The following is a 21197-nucleotide window of genomic DNA, read 5'->3' as shown; positions in this document are numbered from 1 at the left end:
GCAGCATCAGAGGAGCAGGAAAGCTGATGTTTCGGGTCTGGACCCTCATTTCTGAAGAAGGGTCCAGACCCGAAACGTCAGCTTTCCTGCTCCTCTGATGCTGCTTGGCCTGCTGTGTTCATCCAGCTCTACACGTTGTCATCTCAGATTCTCCAGCATCGGCAGTTCCTACTAACCCTGTTCTCATGAATTAGTTGAGTAAACCTTTTCTGAACTGCTTCTGATGCCTTTCTTAAGGACGTCAAAACTGTGTGCCATACTCTGATGTGATCTTGCCAAAGCCCTGTGCAACTGTAGCAAAACGTCCCACTTTTATAATCCATTCCCCTTATGATAAACAACAATGCCCCATTTACCTTTCCAGTCAGCCACTGTACCTGCATGCTGACATTGTGATTCATGCACCAGCACACCCAAATCCCTCTGTACCTCTGAATTCTGTAATCTTTCTCAATTTTAAATAATTGCAGCCTGTTTCTTCTTCCTGCCATTTGTCAAAAATACTCGGCCTCTCCGCTGCTGAAATAGCTACATATTTATGTGGCTGGCTTAATTCTTTATCACTGGTTGCTCTCCCAATATCTATATGAGAGGGATTGGTAACAGTAATGCCTTTGATATTTGAGTAATATACTACATCACTTCATTAATGTAAAGACAGGTAGAAAAACCACAAATTTGACTCTAAAGAGAGCTTATCATGGTAGTTTGAGTACTTGACAGCTTGGCTTCCAGTTATGAGCTCAGCATTTCAGATTCTGGGGTTGTGAATATGAAGTCGTGAGTTTTTCACAATTTCTCTGTGGCAGTTAACTTGGACACTAATCAGGGATCTTCTCATTTATGTTGCTTATTTAAATGCTACGGCATCCAACGGAATCATCCATGCAGCTTTGGGTTATTGTTTTTTTTTAAATATTGAATCTGCCAATAGAGCAGCAGTTTCTTTCATTACAACTGTGCTGTCAGATGAGAGTGGCAAGTTAGCCTTTGCCACTTCTCTGTTAAAGCCATTGGTGTCTAACATAGCACAAATGTGGTTTGAATCTGGCCAGGTAATGATCAATGTGACTCAACTTTAAGTAGAGTGGAGATGAGGAATATAGGTTCAAAATGGCCTCTAAGGTGCCTAGTCTTTGCAAGCAGGTAGACAATAACTGACTCGGACAGGAGAAAGCTACTAAATGACGCATCTTCCTTTGTCAAACGTGCCCCTCAGTCTCGTGTAGTTAATTAAATTGAGCTTAGTAGGATCATCTGCTGATTCATGGAGTTAATAAAATGAGTAATCAAAGATTTAAATTTTAGTTAATTATGCCCTTGGTAAAACCAAGAAGTAAACAGGCTGAAAACTCAGTGAGACAGAGAAATGTGATTTAAGTAGTAAATTTTCTGTTATGGAGAGGTTTTCATTGACTTATAAAGAATACTTAATTTCTGCTTGCTGAAAAAGGATGGGTGAGTTCCCTTACGGTGTTCAGGCATGCACATCAGAAAGCTGTCAGGCTCAGGCCTTGGCCTGCACAGTTGGCTGATCTTGGCCAGTGGAGCTACGATTAGATTCAGTTTTTAGGTCGCAGGAGAATGTTGTTGAGATTTCCTGTTCCTGATTACTATCCCATTTCCTCCTAGTACTTGTCTGCGTATGACTAGTGAAGCATGTTTTGGCACAAATATAGACCACCTCATCTTTGCATACCTTGCCAGCATCCTGTCTAGGCTTGTACGTGAAGAATGGTAGATGTGTGACAAGGCCTTCTTTAAAAAGGAGAGAAAGATTGGTGGGAAAGATAGAACAGGCGAATCAAATGGGTATTGTGACTGTATCCATATATTACATGAATTTTCCATTTTCCCTTGTGGCTGAATGTTTGATGAAATGTAATCCCATACACTAAGTCTGTTTTTCTCTCCCAGTCTCCCCAGTGTGATCCTTACCTTTCACCTCAAGGGGTCCCTCTAGCATCAGTGGATTTAAAGGTACAATCAGCTTGCAGTGGCTCACCCAAGTAGCTATCCACATTACCAATGCGGAATATGGGCCCAGTCTTGTCTGTGGCTTAAAATGTACATTTTCCACTAGAAGGCATTGGATATGGATTAGCAAAGGAATCTCTTGATCTCTTCACCTTCCTAATGCCTGCTCAAAGTGCAACTTGTTGGCGAATATGGCTGATTTCGTTTTGTTACTGATCAGATCAGTGTCCGTTGTTCTTATTGCAGTGATTGGATAAGCCAATGTGCCTGTATGCAGTGGTTGAGCAAAACCAACCCTGCAATCAAGTAGTCATAGAAAAGCAGAATGCTGCAGATAGTGGGGATCTGGAATAAAAATAGAAAGTTCTGGAGGAACTCAGCAGGTCTGGTAGCAGCTGTTTAACATTAACATTTCACGTGCAATATGACACGTCCTTGGAACTGACGAGTGAGCTGGAAAAGTGATGGCTTTTGTACTGTAACGAAAGATAGGGAAGGGCAGGTGAAGAGAAGGGAAAGTCAAATGAATATTAGAGGGTGGAGGATATTGAAGGTGACAGGTATCAAAACAAAATGATTGTAGAGAAACAGCATATGTCGAGAATAGCAGTTAGTTGCAGAATATAGAATAGCTCTGCTGAAAGCAAATACAAAAAGAACCAGACAATTGGTGAGGGGTTCACAATGGAAGTCAGTGTTCGTGGTCTGAATATGTACACCTCAACGTTCAGAATAGTATGCTGTAAAGTGCCTAAAAGTATTTCCTCCTTTGTTTTCTTTCTTCATTGCTCACCAAAGTACTTGTGTGAGGTGTAAACAACTGGTTAGAATAAGTGTTCCTCAGTTCAGTAAGGAAGTCTCAAAACAATTGTCTGCAGTAGATGCCTGCTTTGCTGCTCAACACAACCTGAGCTTGATGGTCAGCAGTATCTGGTGGAAATACTGAACATTTGTGTACTTCTGATTTTGAAATTATAGAATACTGCTGAAGAAACTATATTCTTGCAAATGCATAACTACTTGTTATTGACTTTTAAAATGACTTTTTATGCATAAATTTTATTCTAGTCAAATTCAGGGGTATTTATAACAGGGGTAAAAAGCACTAGAAAACTTCGTGGTAACCCTCTACCTGCTTATTCAGTTAAACATTGAGGTCTTCGTTGCTAGAAAAGAGAGCAGTTTGAAATGCATTTCCAACACTAACCACCTTATGTCCTGGTTAATATTGTCACAAGAGGACACTTTGTACTGTGGACCAATGTTTACCGGAAACTGGTTTAAAACTTCTTTACAGTGAACTTAAACAGCTGCTTCATCCCATCAATCTGCCATGGTGTCTAAAGGGAAAAATCCAGCATCTGATGCATTGAAGCATTCCTGTCAAAATCAAAATATCATTTAAATTTTTATATTGAAATTTGCATTTCATTTCTACAATTGTCAGATTTCTCACCTGAAGCAAAATACCACAAAATGATTTACAAAGGAGGCAAGGTGGGAAGGAGAAGGAGAGAAATAAAATTAGAGTAGGAAATGGGGAGGGGAAATGACCTGGTGGGAGGAGAAGGATGTGTGGAGGTTTTTGAGTACAGCTGAGGAGACAGCTTGGCTGAAGGAGTTGCCCAAAACAGGATGAAGTATCTTACAGCTGATGCCACTGCTGGAGTGAAGGCAGATCATTTATCCAATCAGCTACCCAGGAAGTTAGCTTTCTTCTTTTAAAAAGAAAATCATGTTTGTATATATTTTCCCCCCATCTTCAAACCTCCTTGTTCCTTGGCTGGAGGAGCAGCCATGTGATGTCATCTGAAGCTTTTGGCAATATTAAGCTCTCTGTATATAAAGCTTGAGCTGCACCACATGATATAATATCCATTTGAAATAAACAGCTTTGTTGGTTATTTATACATTTGACTCCCACAGTTTGTTATCATTCTTGTTCAAAGGTCTGGGTTAGTTTCAGCTAATGGTTCCAGACATTGTGGATTATAGCCAAGTATAATGAATGCCAGTGGTCAATTTTGCAAATGAGAAGGGCCCTGGCATATGCTAGAGTCTTACACCTTTTACGTGACAGATGGTTGTCAATAGCACCATTGTATTACAGCTACAGTTTGCGGTGAAGGTACTATTTTGCCTATGTGCTTCTTTTATGCCAGCAATGTGCCAAGGCAAAAGTAGGTTTAAAAAAAAACATTTTTTTAGAAGCTTTCCTATTGGCTAAGTTGATATGGGCAACATGCAAATAAGCCAGATAAGTTTGAGCGTTCAGACACATCGTAAGGCTTTAATTGACTTCAGTCTTGGTGTTGTGGAAAATCAAATTGCCTATGTCATAAACTGTTAAAAGAAGTAAAGAATTTGCATTTTTATATAACATCTCTCACAACTTCAGGACACCCTAGAGCACATCAGACAATGAATTGCAACTAATTTGTAGACTAAGGTACAATAGCTGCCTTGGATCTTTGGTATAGTTGTAAAGGCTGTATCCTACTCTGACCAGACCCCTGTTCTCTCAGTTCTCATTGCGGGATTGCAAGGATATTTCCAGCCTTGAAATGTTGTCAAAGTGGGAAAATGTTTGGAAAACCATGTCATAGGATCTTTCATAGTGGCCACCTGGAATGCTGGCCTAAAATATATTCTTCCATCTTTAAATTGGGCATGGAACACTCATGGGTGAGAGTGCAACCATTGAAGGAAAGCCTGGTTCTCACATTAAAAAAAGGTCTGTACCAAAGGTGCTAGAAACCTGCCAATTTATGAAAACATGTTCTTGAAAGAATTGATGGATTCAGCCAAGGAGAGGGAAAGTTAGTTGGGGGAGAAAAAAATGACTAACTGAACAATAGTTTCGGCTTGTAGGAAAGTAACTGATATATATCTCGCCAATCACATGGCGTCATTTTCACAAACCCCATAGTATTTTAAATATGTGCAGAGTATATGTTGTTTGATTTATTTTTAACCGTTGTCGCACCATGTTATCACTGATTTGTTTAATGTGTTGATAATGCATTTTAGGAAGAATTAATCTTGAGCCAATATACATGAATACTGTCTAAACCTCCACTCTGCAATACCCTAGCACTTTAGTATTGTTATTAAACTGAAAATGCCTCTTTTGTGTAGCAGCCGCATTCAGGAGGTCAAGATTTTTGCAGTTAATTATATTGTCGGTACTTTTCACAAGTTCAAGTGGGAATAATTTTACACATCCATCATTGGCATTTCACTTAAGTTCTAATGACAGCTTTGGAAATTGATCTGTAGCTAGTCTGAGGAGCAGTCAGTGACTGACAGGAGGAGCTGCTCAGGCTTTTTATCCGAGGGTCTAAATAACAAGAAGCATCCATCAATAGAAATGCCAGCAATTTAAACTGCAGTAAAATGTGACATCATTAAAGAAAATTCTGGTATGAATGAAGGGATAATGCACCCTTTTAAAAAATTGCTTTTAAATTACTGCTGGATTGTTATGTAGCTATAATTTTAAACAATTTTGTTGATATTTGACTCTCATTATGTAGTTATTTTTGTGTCTGGTTGTTGTTAAACCCTTTCTTAAGGACCTAAATGTATTATCTCTATAGTAATGAGGGTGTGCTACATGGTTTGATGATCTATTCTTCAGGTGAGCTGCTGAACCTGCCTTCTTTGGTGATAATTCAAATATAAAAGAACCGAGGACATTCTTCCAATGCCTGGTCAATGTCTTGTCAGACATGCCACCAAAGAGTACATATGATCTAATTGTTAATCTTCTAGCTGTTTGTGATAAGAAATGAATGCAGAATGGGTGCCATATTTACCAAATAGCTACAAAAAAATCTTAATCTGAAACAACTTGGATTGTGAATTGCTCTGATGTATTAAGTTTTCTCAATCATAACATTTACATAAGCATCCTGCAAAAACATCGTCCTCTGGTTTTGAGATTCCTGCTTTTTGCATTGCAGGAAACATTTCCTGGCACTACAGCAAGGACATTATTTGAAGATTGTGATCCTTGGTGCCAGAACTTTCCCAGTTGCCAGAAGAGCCTAGCACTGCTGCTTCCTGAATCAAGGCACTGGGGAGAACTTCTCCGCTATTTTTCAAAACATTGCAATATGTCTACCTGCTCCATAACAAAAGTTAATTGCAGCACTATCTCCCACAATTTTACTGATTGAAATCTGCATTTATATTTTAAAGGCACGTGTAGCCTTTTTACAAGGAGAGAGGAAAGGACAGGAGAATCTTAAGAAGGATCTGGTCCGGAGAATTAAGATGCTGGAATATGCCTTAAAGCAGGAAAGGTAAGCTTTGTAAACTGAAGTATGGATCATCCATGAATAGGAACTCCGGAACAGCACAAGTAGGCTGTTCAGTCCCCTGATCCTGCTCTGCTATTCTTGTTCACACCAGTCATTGAGCCAGTAGGGGCTGCACTTTTGGGATGGTCTACACCTCATAATTGCTGGGGCTCATGTTCTTGTGAACTGTATAATGTGGGAAGTAAAGAGAGTTTTTAACAAAATAGTGGTAGACAGATATATAGCATTTCAAGAATTCGAGAAAAGTTGAGAGAGGAAATTGCTAATATAGGAATTGAGTGTCAGAGAATGACGGGAAGGTACAGGGAGAAAAATATCCTAGTAGTACAACAGCAGTCAAGACTTGATGTTCCAAAGGTGACAAAAAAACTAAAAGCTAACAATGTAAGCAAATTCATACTCAGTTTGAAAGGGAGATGACTAGGTCTAAGACTAGTATTTTAAGCCTAAATAAGAGCAACTATGTGGGCATGAAAGCTGATCTAGCTGAAACGAACTGGCATCCTTGGCTAGCAGATAGACTAATAGAGGCATGGTGCCAGACATTTAAGAGGATGCTTCAGAGTAAGTACATTCCTATTATGAAGAAATTAATCTAAAGAAGGATACGCCATGTGTGGTTAACTAAAGAATTTGGGAAAGTGTCAAACTTAAGATAAATATTTACAACCTGGTCAGATGATTGGTCAAAATATAAAGAATGGTTGAGAATGACTAAAAGATTAATCTGGAGGAAGAAATTAGATTATGAGAGGAAGCTAACTGGGTATGTAAAAACTCCAGATAGCAAAAGTTTCTACAGGCTTTTAAAAGGGAAAGAGCAAAAAGTGTGTGCTGATTCATAGAGATTGAGAATAGGGAGTTAATAGAATGATAAGGAACTTGCAGATGAAATGAACAAATATTTTCTTTCTGTATTCATGGTAGAGAATTTAAAAATCCCTTAATAGCTGTATCAATCACAAGGTGGAAGGGAGAGAGCAACTTAGCAAAATTAGAATCACAAGGCAAGTCGTTCTAACTAAACTGATGGGCTGACAAGTCATGGGGTCCGGATAGACGTCACTCTCAGGCCTAAAGAGGTTGCTCATGAGCTGGTAGGTGGGTTGGTGTTAATTTTCCAGAATTCTTTAGATTCAGGAAATGTTCTTCGAATTAGAATGTAACAAGTAAAACTTTTCTATTCAAGAAAGGATGGAGGCAAGAAACTAGTAAACCAGTTAACTTGACATCTGTGGTGGGAGAGGTGTTTGAATTAACCATTAAAGAGCTTGCAGCTACACATGTAGAAAAACTGAATGTAATTGGGAAGAGTCAGAATGGTTTCGTCAAAGGATAATCATATTTAACCAATTTATTAGAATTCTTTGAAGGAGAATCGCAGATTAAATGGAGTGTTTAGACATAATGTACTTGGAGTTCCAGAAAGTGTGGAATGAGGTGCTACAGCTCAGCGCCAGAAACACTGGTTCAATTCCAGTCTTGGGTGACTGTGTGGAGTTTGCATGTCTGCGTAGGTTTCCACTGGGTGCTCTGGTTTCCTCCCATAGTCCAAAGATGTGCAGGTTAGGTGGATCGGCCGTGCTAAATTGCCCCATTGTGTCCAGGGATGTGCAGGCTACATAGACTAGCCATGGTAAATGCGGAGTTACGGGGCTAGAGTGGGTCTGGGTGGGATGCTCTTTGGAGGGTTGGTGCAGACTCTGGGGGCCGATTGGTCTCTTTCTGCACTGTAGTGATTCTATGATCAAGGGAAGTTGCTGAAAATAAAAAATTGTGGTGTAGAGGTGGTATCATATTAGTATGGGTAGAAGATTGGCTGGCAGAAATGCATCTTTGTTTGCTCAGTAGGATCTGACAAGTAGGGTCCTGCAGTTGTCTGTGCTGGGGCTTCAACTTTGTAAATGTTTACATCAATAACTTAGATGAGGAGAGCATGGTCCACTTTGGCAGGGTATTACTTAAATGGAGAAAAACTGCAAAATTCTGAGATGCAAAGGGATTCAAGTGTTCTGATACATGAATCATAGAAAGTTAGTATGCAGGTACAGCAGGTAATCAAGAGCATGCATGGGATGCTATCCTTTAAACACTAAAGTAAGGATTTCATGTTGTAGTAAAACAGGGTATCTATGAGACTGCTTGTATCTTGAGTATTATATGCAGTTTTGGGCTCCTTTATTTCAGGAAGATTTAAATGCATTGGAGGCAGTTCAGAAGAGATTTACTAGGTAGATGCCTCGAATGAGCAGGATTGTTTGGACAGGCTGGGCTTGATTTCACTGGCATTTAGAAGAGTGAGGGGTGACTTGATTGAAACTTGGTTGATAAGATCCTGAATGGTCTTGACAAGGTGGATGTGGACAGGATGTTTCCTCTTGTGGATCAATCCAGAACTAGGATTAATACTATTTTAAAATTAGGGGTTGGGTTCACCCTTTTGGGACGCTGCTGAGGAGATTTCTTTTTATCTCGCTGAGGATTGTGCAACTTTTGAACGCTCTGCCTCAGGAAGAAATAGAGGTGAGGTCACTGAATATTTTTGAAATCGAGATGTATAGATTCTTATTAGGCAGGGGAGTCAAGGGTTATTAGAGTAATTGGGAATGTGGAATTTGAAATACAGACAAGTCAGCCATGATCTTTTTGATCACTGGAGCAAGCTCAAGAGGCTGAAATGGCCTACTTCTGCTTCTGTTTTGTATGTTTGTATTCTAGATCATTCCTGATCATCTAGCTCAATGCCACACTTCTGTGCTAACTCCATATCCCTTGATGTCATCAGTAGCTAGAAATTTATCAATCTCTCTTGAATATACCTAATGACTGAGCTTTCAGAACCCTCTGAGGTAGACAGTTCCTAAGATTCATCACCCTTTGAGTGAAGAATTTCCCCCTCATCTTAGCTGAAATGGCTTACCTTTTATTCTGAAACTGTGTACCCTGGTTCTAGACCCCACAGACAGGGAAACGTCCTTTCCACATGTCTAACATTTTGAGAATTTTATAAGTTTGTATGAGATCACTGCTCATTCTACTAATTTGCACAGAAGGCAGGCCAATCTCTTCAATCTCTCCTCACCATCCCAGAAATCGCTGAATTGAACTTCCACTGCTCTCCATCTATGGCAAGTATTTCCCCCCTTGGGCAAGGGCACCAAGACGGCGCACAATAGTCCAGGTGCAGTCTCACCAATGTTGTATACAATTGAAACAAGACTTCTTTGCTACTGTACTGAAATCCTCTTGCAACAAAGGCTAGCCTTCAAAGTTGCTTGCATGCTATCTTTCAATGACGAATGAGTGATACCTGGCTTCCTTTGATTATCAATGCTTTCCAATCTGACACCATTGAAGAAATATTCCACATCTTCATTCTTTCTAACCTAGAATTTATTCATATTGTATTACAGATTTTGTGCTCTTGCCTACTCACTCAGCCTGTCAAAATGTCCTTGAAGCCTCTTTGTGACCCGTCTCAGCTTTTATTCCCATCAAATTTGCATTAGTAATGTCTGCAAACTTGGTTCTGGTACAAGTGACCCCTACATGTAAATCATTGATATGGATTCCAAACAGGTGGGGCTTAAGCACAGGTCCTTGTGATACCCACTAGTCTGGGCCTGTCAACATGAGAATGATCCACTTATTCCTATTCTTTGCAAACTGCCTATTAACAAATACTTAATCCATGCTATCACTTCCAGTATTATATGCTTTAATTTTGTTTATTAATCCCCTGTGTGGGACTTTATCAAGAGATTAACACCACAGGAGCTCTCGGGGCATTTGACTGTGTATCATCTTGGAACTGATGCACTCAGATCACTGTCAGATTGATATTCTGCTCTATTTAATTTAAAAAAAACTGTACAGAACTGACCAAAATCTATCTGTCTCCTTCTTTAAAAGAAACTAAATTTTAAAAATAATAATACATTATACACCTTTCATCATTCTAAATTCTTCTGTCTCTGCCTGTGACGGATCCGCATTTGTCTTTACTAATTTTTTCCTTTTCACATGCTTATGGAAGATTTTGTAATCCATTTTTATGTTTCTTGCTATATTACATTCATATTTTATTCTCTGAATTTTTTTAGTCCTCCTTTAGTGAATTTAAGATTCCCCCAATCATCAGGCTTACACTTTTTTTTTGGCAACTTTATAAGCTACCTCCTTTGATCTAAAATCATCTTTAACTTGTTAGCTATGGCTCTGATTCTTTTCCTATTTGGTATTTTTGCCTTAAAGGATTGTACGGCTTTTGAGAACAAAGCCTTTGCCTTAAAGGATTGTATGGCTTTTGAAAACTAAGCATCAATTAAATACTAGCCTCTCAAACCTTTTATTGTATTTTTCCAATCCATCATAGCCGATATCATCCTCGTGCTTCAAAATTGCTCTTTGTTATTATTCCAGCTGCTGTTACTACTGGCCAAGTCAGATCCCAGAATGAAACTTAGTTTGATAGATAATTTTCCTATTCTTTAACATGGTGATCATTCACTGAAACATAAGCACACAAGTCAGTGGGTTTTCTTTTAACAATAAGCCAGAAGTATATTACATAAAAGGAAAAACAATAACTTAAAACAAAGCTATCTCAATACTGAACGTCATTTGAAAGATCTTAAGACACATAGCAAAGTTTTCGTCAGTTCCCCAACTCTATCATTTTAAATGTCAAATGCAGAGACATTACCCCTCTATCTCGAATTTTTTAAGTTTGGCTCAACTTTCTTTTTCCAGTTCTTTCCTGTGAACTGTGAAGCTGCCTTATGCATACTCTCAAAACTGAAAGCTTGTACTAGCTGGGTCTTTTAATAATCGGCAGTTTTCTAACCAATCCTGGTCTGGAAGTTACTCAAAATAACTAAGGTAACTTATTTCCTGAACTGTTCTATACTCCTTTCTGGGAGATAAAATTTATTGTGCTTTGGAAACCCAGTTGGATCTCCTCCAAACTACTGAAAAACTTCCAGCCTCTGGTTTTCCTAAGTCAAAATCAATCTTGATTATCCTAAACCAGAAACAAGGTAGTAGCCCTCACTGTTTACACTCCCAATTATAAATATAGCATAATATTAACAATCTTCCATTAACACTCCAAGGGTTCCCTGTTATCTGACACTGGATTAGATCACGGTTCCAGAAAGACTGACTGATCTAACTTATCGCAAAAGTAAACAACACCCATGTGCCATGTGTTTGAAATCCAAACTATATATATAGAGCATACTACTTTTTTAGGTTTAAGACCCTACTTTTAGATTGAACTACATCGTTTTCAAACATAATGGAAAAGTCTGCCATATTGTGATCATTATTCCTGAAGATTGCTTTACAACAAGGTTATTAATTACCCTTTGAGCTACCTCAGCTGAGAAATCATATTTTTTGTTGCATTCAAACTTGAAACAAAAACTAAATTGGGTAATGGTGCATTACAAAATGTAAGCTCAGTTCTGCTCCGTAAGAAAGGATATTCACATGCTTGTGCAAAGTTGAGGGAAGCGGAGAAGAAGGAAACTTGCTTTGAATAACTGTAGGAAAACTTCACATGAATAGCGGTCTGTTGGCCTTTCAACCATGTCTCATAGTGTATTTTTTTAAATGTCAACCAGAGTTCCTGCTTCTGATTAATTGGACATCCCTTTACTTTAGGAAAGTATGCAGCGATATTGACTGGCCATGACATTGGCCTCTGTTGTGCTGCTACCCATTGTAATGAGTCTGCCACCATTCATGGAAAGAATGAGAGAGGTACTTAGAGGCTGCTGATGCTGCTGAAAATCACTCTTTATCCCAATAAGGCCAGTTTGCTCAAGATGTGTTGAAAACAACTTACTCAAATAAGAAAGGAAGTTTTTATTAAAAATGCCATTTAAAATTTAGCACAGCCTTAATTGTTGGGGAGCATTTGGATTCAGAGAAGTAAATCCCCAGGTTATGTCCAAATTCATGTCCAAAATTCAATTATCCTTTTTTGAATTTCCTTTTTCCCAAGTCAGGTGCTTTACTCATGTAACTATCATGTCTTAATATTACATTAGAACGTCTTCATTTCGCTTCTTTTCTAGGACAAAATATCACAAGCTGAAGTATGGAACGGAACCAGTTCAAGGTGACTCAAAGACAGATACAGCTGATTCTGGTACATTTGAAAAAGTATACACATTTTTGCCTGAAAGTGTTTCGTACCTTCAGTTAAAATGACATTTTTGCAGGTGTACAGCGTTGATAGGTTAAGCGACCTGCAGTTTTGGTCATAGTCTTTGCCATGTCGGCAGTTCCTCTTTAACTGCTGCTACTCTGATTGCGCCAATCTATTCCCACTAGAATTTCCTGCATAACTCAATCCCAACAATGACCATTTATACAGCACTTTTGAAGTTGCAGGCTGCCTGCAGACACTCGATGCTGATGCTCTTTCCACTTATTGTGGTATTGTCATTGTCACTTGGCCTCCTCTAAGATGTGTGCATCTACTGACCATTTTAAAATCCACTATGTTCAGTTAGAGTTCAAGGTGGCTTCTCAGTGAATGGGGACCATTTTACAGAAACCAACAGCTTTTCTTCATTTAAGACATTTTCTATAAAATTGGACTAACAGTGGTAAATGTAGAAATTTGTGGGATTAGAAACTACTGAAATTAAAGAAGGTCTTTTGGCTCAACTTAGTTTCACCTTTCTGAAAAACCGTTTTTATTCTTTGATGGAATGTGGCTGTTGATGACAGGTCCAGCACATGCTGCCCATCAGTAATTGCCCTTGAACTCAGTGGCATGCAAGGCCATTGCAGAAGGCAGTTAAGAATCCAAATTGCTGTGGGTTTGGAGTCATATGTAGGCCAGACCAGGTAAAGATAGCAGACTTCCCTCCCTAAAGGGCATTGCTGAATTTTTCTTTAAACAATTAATGATAACTTTATGGTCATCATTACTGAGATTAGCTTTATATATTCCAGACTTGTTGACTGAATTCAATTTCTGCCAGCTGCCATGGTTTAATTTGAATCAATGTCCCCAGTGTTATCCTGGACCACTGGGTTACTAGTCCAGTAACAGAGTTGACTATCTTTCTATTTCAGTATCCAATTATTTCTTAAATGATCCTACTTCCACCACTTTATCAAGGGTTATTGCATATATTGATTATGTGCTGTGAATTGTCACCTCATGATAAATACATTTGTACAGTGCTCTTATTTAATATTGTGTTACTCATATATTAAAAGAAGACAACCATACATAAATCAATATGATTTGTAATGCTTTAATTCTTTACCTCAAGTAGATCCCATGATCACCAACAAAAGACATGTAACTGATCTTGCTTCATTGACGTATTATACAGCTTTAAATGCCCTCTTCAGGCATGGTCCAAGTCTAGAATGAATTCTGTCATTCATTGTTTTTATCCATCCAGATCACCATTGTATCGGGATTTTATGTCCTTGGCATTTCAAAATTTCATACAACTTGCAATCATTCAGATTTCAGAATTAGGGAAGGAACAGATATTAAATCTGAATTTGTATCACTAAAGTTTAACTACTACATTTCACTACTTACGCAGTGATTGTTTCCACTTGTTGATATGTCTCCAAATCTGTGTGCCCTGTCTAGAAATTGATAATTACAATTTGTGCACACGCATCACTTTGCAGCCGGGCTCATGTAGGTTTTTTTTATCCTGTCATTCTTAATCTCGGGATTGAATGCCAGTTGTAGCAACCCCATTTACCTCACCGGATGGAGATCAGTTAATCCCAATCAGACTGGAAATTGAATGTGAAATCTTCTGCACTGTGTAACAGATAGAGAGAGATTTCTGCTTCTATATTTAAGAAGCAACTGAAAGAGTAGCGATAAGTCTGGGCCTGTATAGGTTGAATTTTCTTGTGAGCACAATTGATGTGAAATTCAAACATAATTTTGTGTGAAGTAGAGTTAGGTGGAGTAACTACTTGTGTTTCCAGAGCATGGCGTAAACACATTGGAATTTGAAATTGTTCATTGCACAGTTCCAGGCTTGCCTACTGGTGGAGTACTGTTGATTTTCAAAGATACATGTCCAATTGCTCTTTAAACACATTTCTAAGAGTTACAAGGCATTTGGTATAAGTATACCGGAAAATTGCAGTTATGTAATTTCCCTGACAAATGCTGAAGATAAAGCCCAATAACGGTATTGTCTCCTTGTCATTAATAACATGGTTAACTTAAAATGACAACTACTCGCCAACAACATGATCAGTTTGGATTTTGGATTTACCAGAGTCACTCTGTTCAAGAACATAGACCTTGATTCAGACTTGGATGAAAGATTCAAATGCCAGACCAAATGCATGCAACATCAAGGCAGCATTTAATTAAGTGTGGTACATAGGAGCCTGAAGAAAACTGGGCTTGTTGGGTGATGGGAACAATTTATAGTGGCTTGAGTATTACCTGGCATAAGATCATGGTTGTGAGCCAATAAAGTCCCAGGACATCATTGCAGAGGTTTTTTGGAGAGGCATCCTCTTGTCAGTGACCTTCATATGCCTTATCCCAATGTTGTGATCATCAGTGTTCAGATCCAGTCGCAGCTCCTCGAAAAATAAAATTGCCGATGCTATCCCACAGCATGACCTGCTCTAGTGCCAGGAAATGGTCATAAAAGAAAACCCAGTCATCATATCTTAAACATTTTAACAGCAGCACCACTGAACAGTGTTCCATTGTCATTATCTTGAGAGGCAGGAGGCTCACCATTGACCAGATTCTCAATTGGAGCTGTTGTTCCACCAATTACTGTTTGTCAGGTACCCACCTCTTGATGCCTCAAGGCCTCACCACCATTTCCAGGATAAAAATGATGGAACATTTATCATCTACCTGTAATTGCATCAACATCTGAGAAGCTTGTTCATCATGGCAGAGCAGTTCATGTGAATAATGAGTTCTCAACCACTAATGCACCATGGCTGCAGTATATACACCAAGGTTCCTGACCAAGGTTATTTCACCTTGATATCTTTCACTGAGGAGGACAAGAGTATTGGTGTTGTGAGATTGCCATCATCTCTCAAGTTCCCAAGCATCTTGTCTTGAAACTGGATTGATGTTGCTATGTATTTGCTGTGCCAGTATCCTGGAAATCCCAACTTAACATGTCGGAGCACCATCAGCACAATTGTTGCAGTGGTTTACAAAGAGGAGCCTCCAATAAGAAAACTAAGAGTGAACAGTAAATGACTGGTTTTAACTACAACTCGGAAACAAATATACAAAACATTAGCAGTTGTCACAAAATAAGTATCACTTTAAATTATTATGGTAAAGCCTTTAAAATATGTACCAATGCTTAGAATGATGAACCTTGGCCAGCTGCATTGTGGTACAATAATTACATCTTAGTACAGTGGAGTAACACAATATTTTATTCCCATTGTGTATCATAGGCTTATGTTGTCATACTACTAATTCCTTTATAAGATTAATATTCTCCCAACACTTGAAACCAGAATTACTGAACAAGTACCTGAAGTTCCTGCCGAGTTGCCTCCGTTGCCATTGTCTCCTGCTTTCAGATACAGACAATTTTTATTAAGCCTTCAGTTCCTATTATAGCCTCTTCATGTTACTTCTGTTTCTCCATGCACAATAGGCAATCTGCAACATTTTCTTGAATATTGAATCTGTTTATGGAGGTTTCTGTTTTTCTCTTGAAATTATTTCATTCTTGTTTTCCTTTAACTTCCTTCCCTGAGCCACAGACTGACTCATTTTGGGCTATGTTTCCATAGATCCATGCTGCTGTCCAATGATGTGTTCAAGTCTCCATTCTTGAATTGGTTGGGTGGCTATTTCACTGTGTGAATCATCATTAATAAAATTGATCTTACCTTCAGCCAGTGCCCATACCCTTTTCATCTTTCCTGGTAGAGACATTAGGTGGGAAAATGTCTCCTCCTCCTGTTCCCTACCACACAGTTTTTATTGTAACAGGCTTATAGTCACTGTGGCTGAGATACAACCAACTCAGCACAAACCAAACTGTCCTGGTTTGCATGCTCAATTCTGCACAGGACAGGTCCGTTCCTAAAATGCCATCTGGGTGCACGGTCTTGTACTGAGGTACTGTAGAACTCGAAACAGAAAAATATGCAGCTCTTCTCTATTTTAACGTATCCATTCTCTTGCAGAGCTCCTGTGCATTCACTTGGCTTTAGGATAAAAGTTGAATACAACAAAGAAATGGCAATTGGATTAAAATAACTCGCCCTGCGCTTTCCCTCCCACAACAAAAAAAAACAAAATTAAAATAATTTTATCAGTGTAATTTTGGGCTAAGAATGTAATTAACCAATTTAAACAAGAGTTTAATGTGGTATGTCCTTCTTTGTAATTTAAAGTCATTTTGGAATGTACAATGTTCTACAGCCATAAATCAACTCTGTACTTTATCTTCTCAGTTATAAATAATGGCCCCGATACATCAACTTTGGAACAGAATAGTCCATTGTCTTGGAAAGAAGGGCGGCAGCTGCTGAGGCAGTAAGTACACATCCCTGTTACCTGCAGTTTCTGATGTATAGAGATACAAAATCCCACGACAGAATATGTAATACTACACAAATGTACCCAACTAAAACCATTGGGCCAAGAGTGGCTTGTCACTCTGTCAAACCAGCCCACGAAACTGAGGCAACTCCATTCTCTTAGCACTTATTGGTTCGTTAATTTCAAATGAATTCTGTGGCCTAAGGGTTTGGAACAGGCTGTTCTTGGAGGTATTTCCTCAATTATGGATAAATCCTAAACTGGAAGATCATGTTCCAGTTCCAGATCAACTGTACATGTGGTCTGTAAGTCTCCATGCTAAATTACCCACAAAGGCAAAAAAGCTTGCAAGCTATTGGCATTGAATATTTTACTACAGATCATCTCTGTTACTACCATCTCCTACATGATTGGTATCTTCCATTAAACTAGAACAACCTATTTGCATTGTAACACGTCGCACAATCTAAAGTGACTATGTGTCTGCATACATTGTCAAATCTTGGACGAACACACTTTTAAATTACAGTGCATTGTTGGCATTTTGCCACACGAGCCAGATCCATAATGGTGACCATTTTGTGCTTCAGATGTCACTGTTGTCTACCAAGTCCTCGATATTCCTAGAAAAGTTTCAACTGGAAACATTTGCTCCACTTATGCAAGCAGCTGGAAAGCAGGCTTGGTGATGCCCTTAATATTGTCTCAGAATGCTTTGAAGTGTACTCCCTTTGTCAAACCCCTTACTACCTTTACCTCTGATTAATATCATTGTTTAACTATGACCATGGTGGAAGTCCATGGTTTTAGTCAATGGAGCAGTGGTAATTGAAAGCTTGTTACCTGGTTTATCAAGGTGTTAAGGTTGCGAGCAGTAAAATACAGCAACACGCGGTGCCAAGAGAAAGGAATTGATGCCTGGGAAATAGAATCTAGGTCACAGATTGAAGTCACCAGTTTTCCCACAGTTTTTCTGTTGGAAAATCTGGTTATCCAGTTGAACAGCCTGACAAATCATACAGTGAGAGGGAAGGCCAAGGGAGGTGGTGCCAAGGTAGAGCTGGATGTTATCAGGTGGGACCTGATGTTGGGTTGTCAGATGATGTTGCTGAAGGATAGCACATGGATGAGGAAGAGAAAGCTAAGCGTAGATTCATTGGGGATTCCATAAGTGATGGTGCAGAAGCAGAAAGTGAAATGATTGTAAGTTATTCTTTAGCTACAAGTGAACGGATAAAGGTGGACCCAGACATGGACAGCCCCACCTGGCATGGACAGTCCCACCCAACTGGACAATGAAGGGGAGATCTTGTAGGATGATGGTATGTTTAGCCAGGTACATCAAACAGGATGAGGAGGGATAGCTAACCACCGCCAAGTAAAATGCCATTTATGACTCAATATGGCCATTTCTATGCTGAGTGCTCAGGAAATCTTATTGGAGGGGTTCAAACATAAACATTTGGAAACAAAGGCTCTGTTTACAATGAGTATGAAGAGCAAAAGAAGGTTAAAGGTGGGTATTAGTTTACCAGAACAAGGAGATGCGGTACATCGCATCAAACCCAGAAGTATCGTAGAAGTATTAACTGGAATGAATGATCACTACAAAAATGAATTTGTCTGGTAAATGTGCATACTCTATTCTGTAATTTCATTCCCAACATCACATTCATATGAGAATTGAGCTGATTTCTCTATTGAAATTTGTATACTTTATTATGTTCCACAGAGTGAAGCTTTTTTAATGACTTAATGTGACTTTTACCCAATTTGTCTTTTTTTAAAAATTTTGACAGTTCTGATAAAGCATTATATTAATGGCTTCAAAAAATCTAACCCATTCCATTTGGTCTGGTTCTGGCCACCTAAAAATAGTTATATCGATCTTCCTCTGGAACATCCTTACCTAAGTGCCTTTTCCTTCCTGCATTCCTTTTCAAATATCCATCGAAACCTTCCTAAATCTTTCTCTTTTGGTGTCACCATCAGAACTCTCATAATTTGGCGTTTTGCTTTATTCACTTTGCTGCCCCTGATATTCTAATGCTTGATGGTTTCCATTTCTTATGCATGAAACAGCCTTTTAAATTATTAAATTAAATTAATTTTTCTGAAGAAGGGTCAAGGCCCGAAACATCAGCTTTCCTGCTCCTCTGATGCTGCTTGGCCTGCTGTGTTCATCCAGCTCTACACCCTGTTATGTCTTTTTAAATTAATGATTCTACTTACAGCAAAGAATCATAGAATTCTATCTAAAAGGTGGATTGAAATATTCGAAACCCTTCATGAAGGTGTTGTACTGTTGCTTGTAAATTTTATGCATCTAATTCAACTGTGTGCTGTGCTTTTAGATATTTGCAAGAAGTGGGTTATACAGACACTATCTTGGATGTGCGGACAAAACGGGTCCGATCCATGTTGGGCCATTCCAGCCCAGAGCACAATGGAGCAGCGGAGTCCAACAGCTTGGGACAGATCCTAAATGGAGGAGATTCACCCTTAGTTAAGCAAATAGAGGAACAGATCAAGAGGTGAATACCTAACTCGGACTTATTTTCTGGCACATACTGTGATTTTTAGTTACTTGAGCTGTGAACATCTGTGGGATTCGTCTATTGCAGACAAAACTCTTGGAGACATGGCAAGACAATTGCTTGTTAGTGCAATTCTCATTCTTGATCGTGATCAAGAATGAAGCTGCATCGAGCAGAAAGCAAACTGTTTGGCAATGACCTCAGGTTTCTTTTGGTGTCTCCTCACAAACGGATATTGTCAGAAACTTGAGAGCAAGCTACCTTTTGGAATGTAGGAGGACAGGAAGGAGTTAGAAAGAGAAAATTGGATTAAATGTGGGGATAAAAGTCAATTAGTTTTGAATTCAGTTGGAGGAACACAAATAATTGGGCCTTGATCCTTTTCAGATTTGTGGCTCTTCATCTGTTAACTTTTGGCACGCCTCTCCCATTAGTTGATTAGCCCTCTCATTTGAATGTTATGATTAATCACTGAGCTCCAACAATCATTTCACAACCACTTTTTTTGGGAAGGTTCAATGTAATATGCTTTACCAGAAGCCACGTTGGGAGACAGGGAAGGTTTTCCTGTGATTTCAGTTGGTGGGGATAATACAGTACATAAGGAAGGATTCTTGTGGTTTGAAACAGATGGCTAATATGTCTGCTCTGCGAGGAGGTGGCTATGGTGCCAAGAGCATATTATTTCGTTTTCAATAGCCCTTGTTATTTTTAACACGACTGTCTGCAAATATATCAAGGCATTGTCGTTCGGTTGTATTGTGGAAAAGTGATAGTGTTACCTCCCTCTGGACCACAATATTGGATTCAAGACCCCACCTACCCGGGGTTATGTCATAGAATGTCCAACCAGATTGATTTTAAAAAAAACTACAAAGGAGGCACAAGAGTAAGCTGCTCGGCCCTTCAAGTGTGCCCCACCATTCAGTAAGGTCGTGGCTGATCTGATATTAACCTCAATTCCTACATCTCCCCCGTAACCTTTTATTTCCTCCTTTATCAGAACTATTAATTCTTCCTTTGGCTGAGTTGGCCAGACTGTACTATGTAATTCAGTTCAATGTGCTGACAGTCAGCCATGCAAAAAAGAGGAGACAGTGGAAATCAAGTGCTCGGGTGGAAGAAAACCAGTGATGACTCTTGCCCCTAATTGTTATGGGTGTTCCCTAATGAAAGCATGTGCACAGACAGCCAGTCAGGTTAAGGTCAAAATGTCTGGTAACTTAACTTAGATATTTGCAAACAAAAGGGGCTGAAAATTGGAAATGTGAAAAAGAAGCCACCGAAGCTACTTGTTTTACTGTGCCACCTAATTGAAAAACAATGTGAGCTTCAGAGACTGGCAACTAGAGTGATGCCCTATATTAAACTTGCCTTTCAATTTGCTTTTGTATGAACTTTTTATTTTAAGCTTGGGGATGTCAGGTATACTTAATTCATTTCTGAAATAATGAAGAGACGAAGAAGTAGCAAAACAACATGGAGTGCTATAGGTTTGCCTCACATTCGTCCTGCTTCCTTTGTCTTGCTAGCATATGATGATCCCAGACATCTGCAGACAAAATAGAATATTGACTATACTCTGATACCCCAGAGATGCCTTCAGCAGGCCAAGGAATTCCATTTCTACCTGGGCTATTTGCAGAGAGGGAATACAGACCGGAGAGTAAAGGCCATTAAACACATCCTTTAGCATACCATGTTTGTGTGTTTGATACAGCTACATTAAAGGAGTTATTGTTTAGTCACTAAAATTGTAGTCCACTGTGTCTGCCAGATTCCTTTCTAAGTCTCAAGTTTGTT

The 21197-nt window shown here is 39.0% G+C and overlaps 1 protein-coding gene across 3 annotated transcripts in view; it reads left to right on the top strand.

The window, feature by feature from the left end:
* LOC109934036 (striatin-3-like) overlaps nucleotides 1-21197 on the top strand; it is a 50968-nt gene that overhangs the window by 3037 nt on the left and 26734 nt on the right. For 2 of the 3 annotated variants that reach the window (XR_007265768.1, XM_020532879.2), the window contains exons 2-5: nucleotides 6181-6284; nucleotides 12386-12459; nucleotides 16770-16851; nucleotides 19212-19391. Coding sequence is in view for 2 of the 3 variants with exons in the window: in XM_020532879.2 (XP_020388468.1) it covers nucleotides 6181-6284; nucleotides 12386-12459; nucleotides 16770-16851; nucleotides 19212-19391 (440 nt within the window). In the remaining variant the exon portion in view is untranslated. The remainder of the gene's footprint in view (nucleotides 1-6180; nucleotides 6285-12385; nucleotides 12460-16769; nucleotides 16852-19211; nucleotides 19392-21197) is intronic. The other variant, XM_048618127.1, reaches the window with a different exon arrangement.

The sequence above is a fragment of the Rhincodon typus genome, chromosome 39, assembly GCF_021869965.1.
Source record: "Rhincodon typus isolate 14 chromosome 39, sRhiTyp1.1, whole genome shotgun sequence".
Classification (NCBI taxonomy): Eukaryota; Metazoa; Chordata; class Chondrichthyes; order Orectolobiformes; family Rhincodontidae; genus Rhincodon; species Rhincodon typus.
This window is presented reverse-complemented; position numbering and strand designations above follow the sequence as displayed.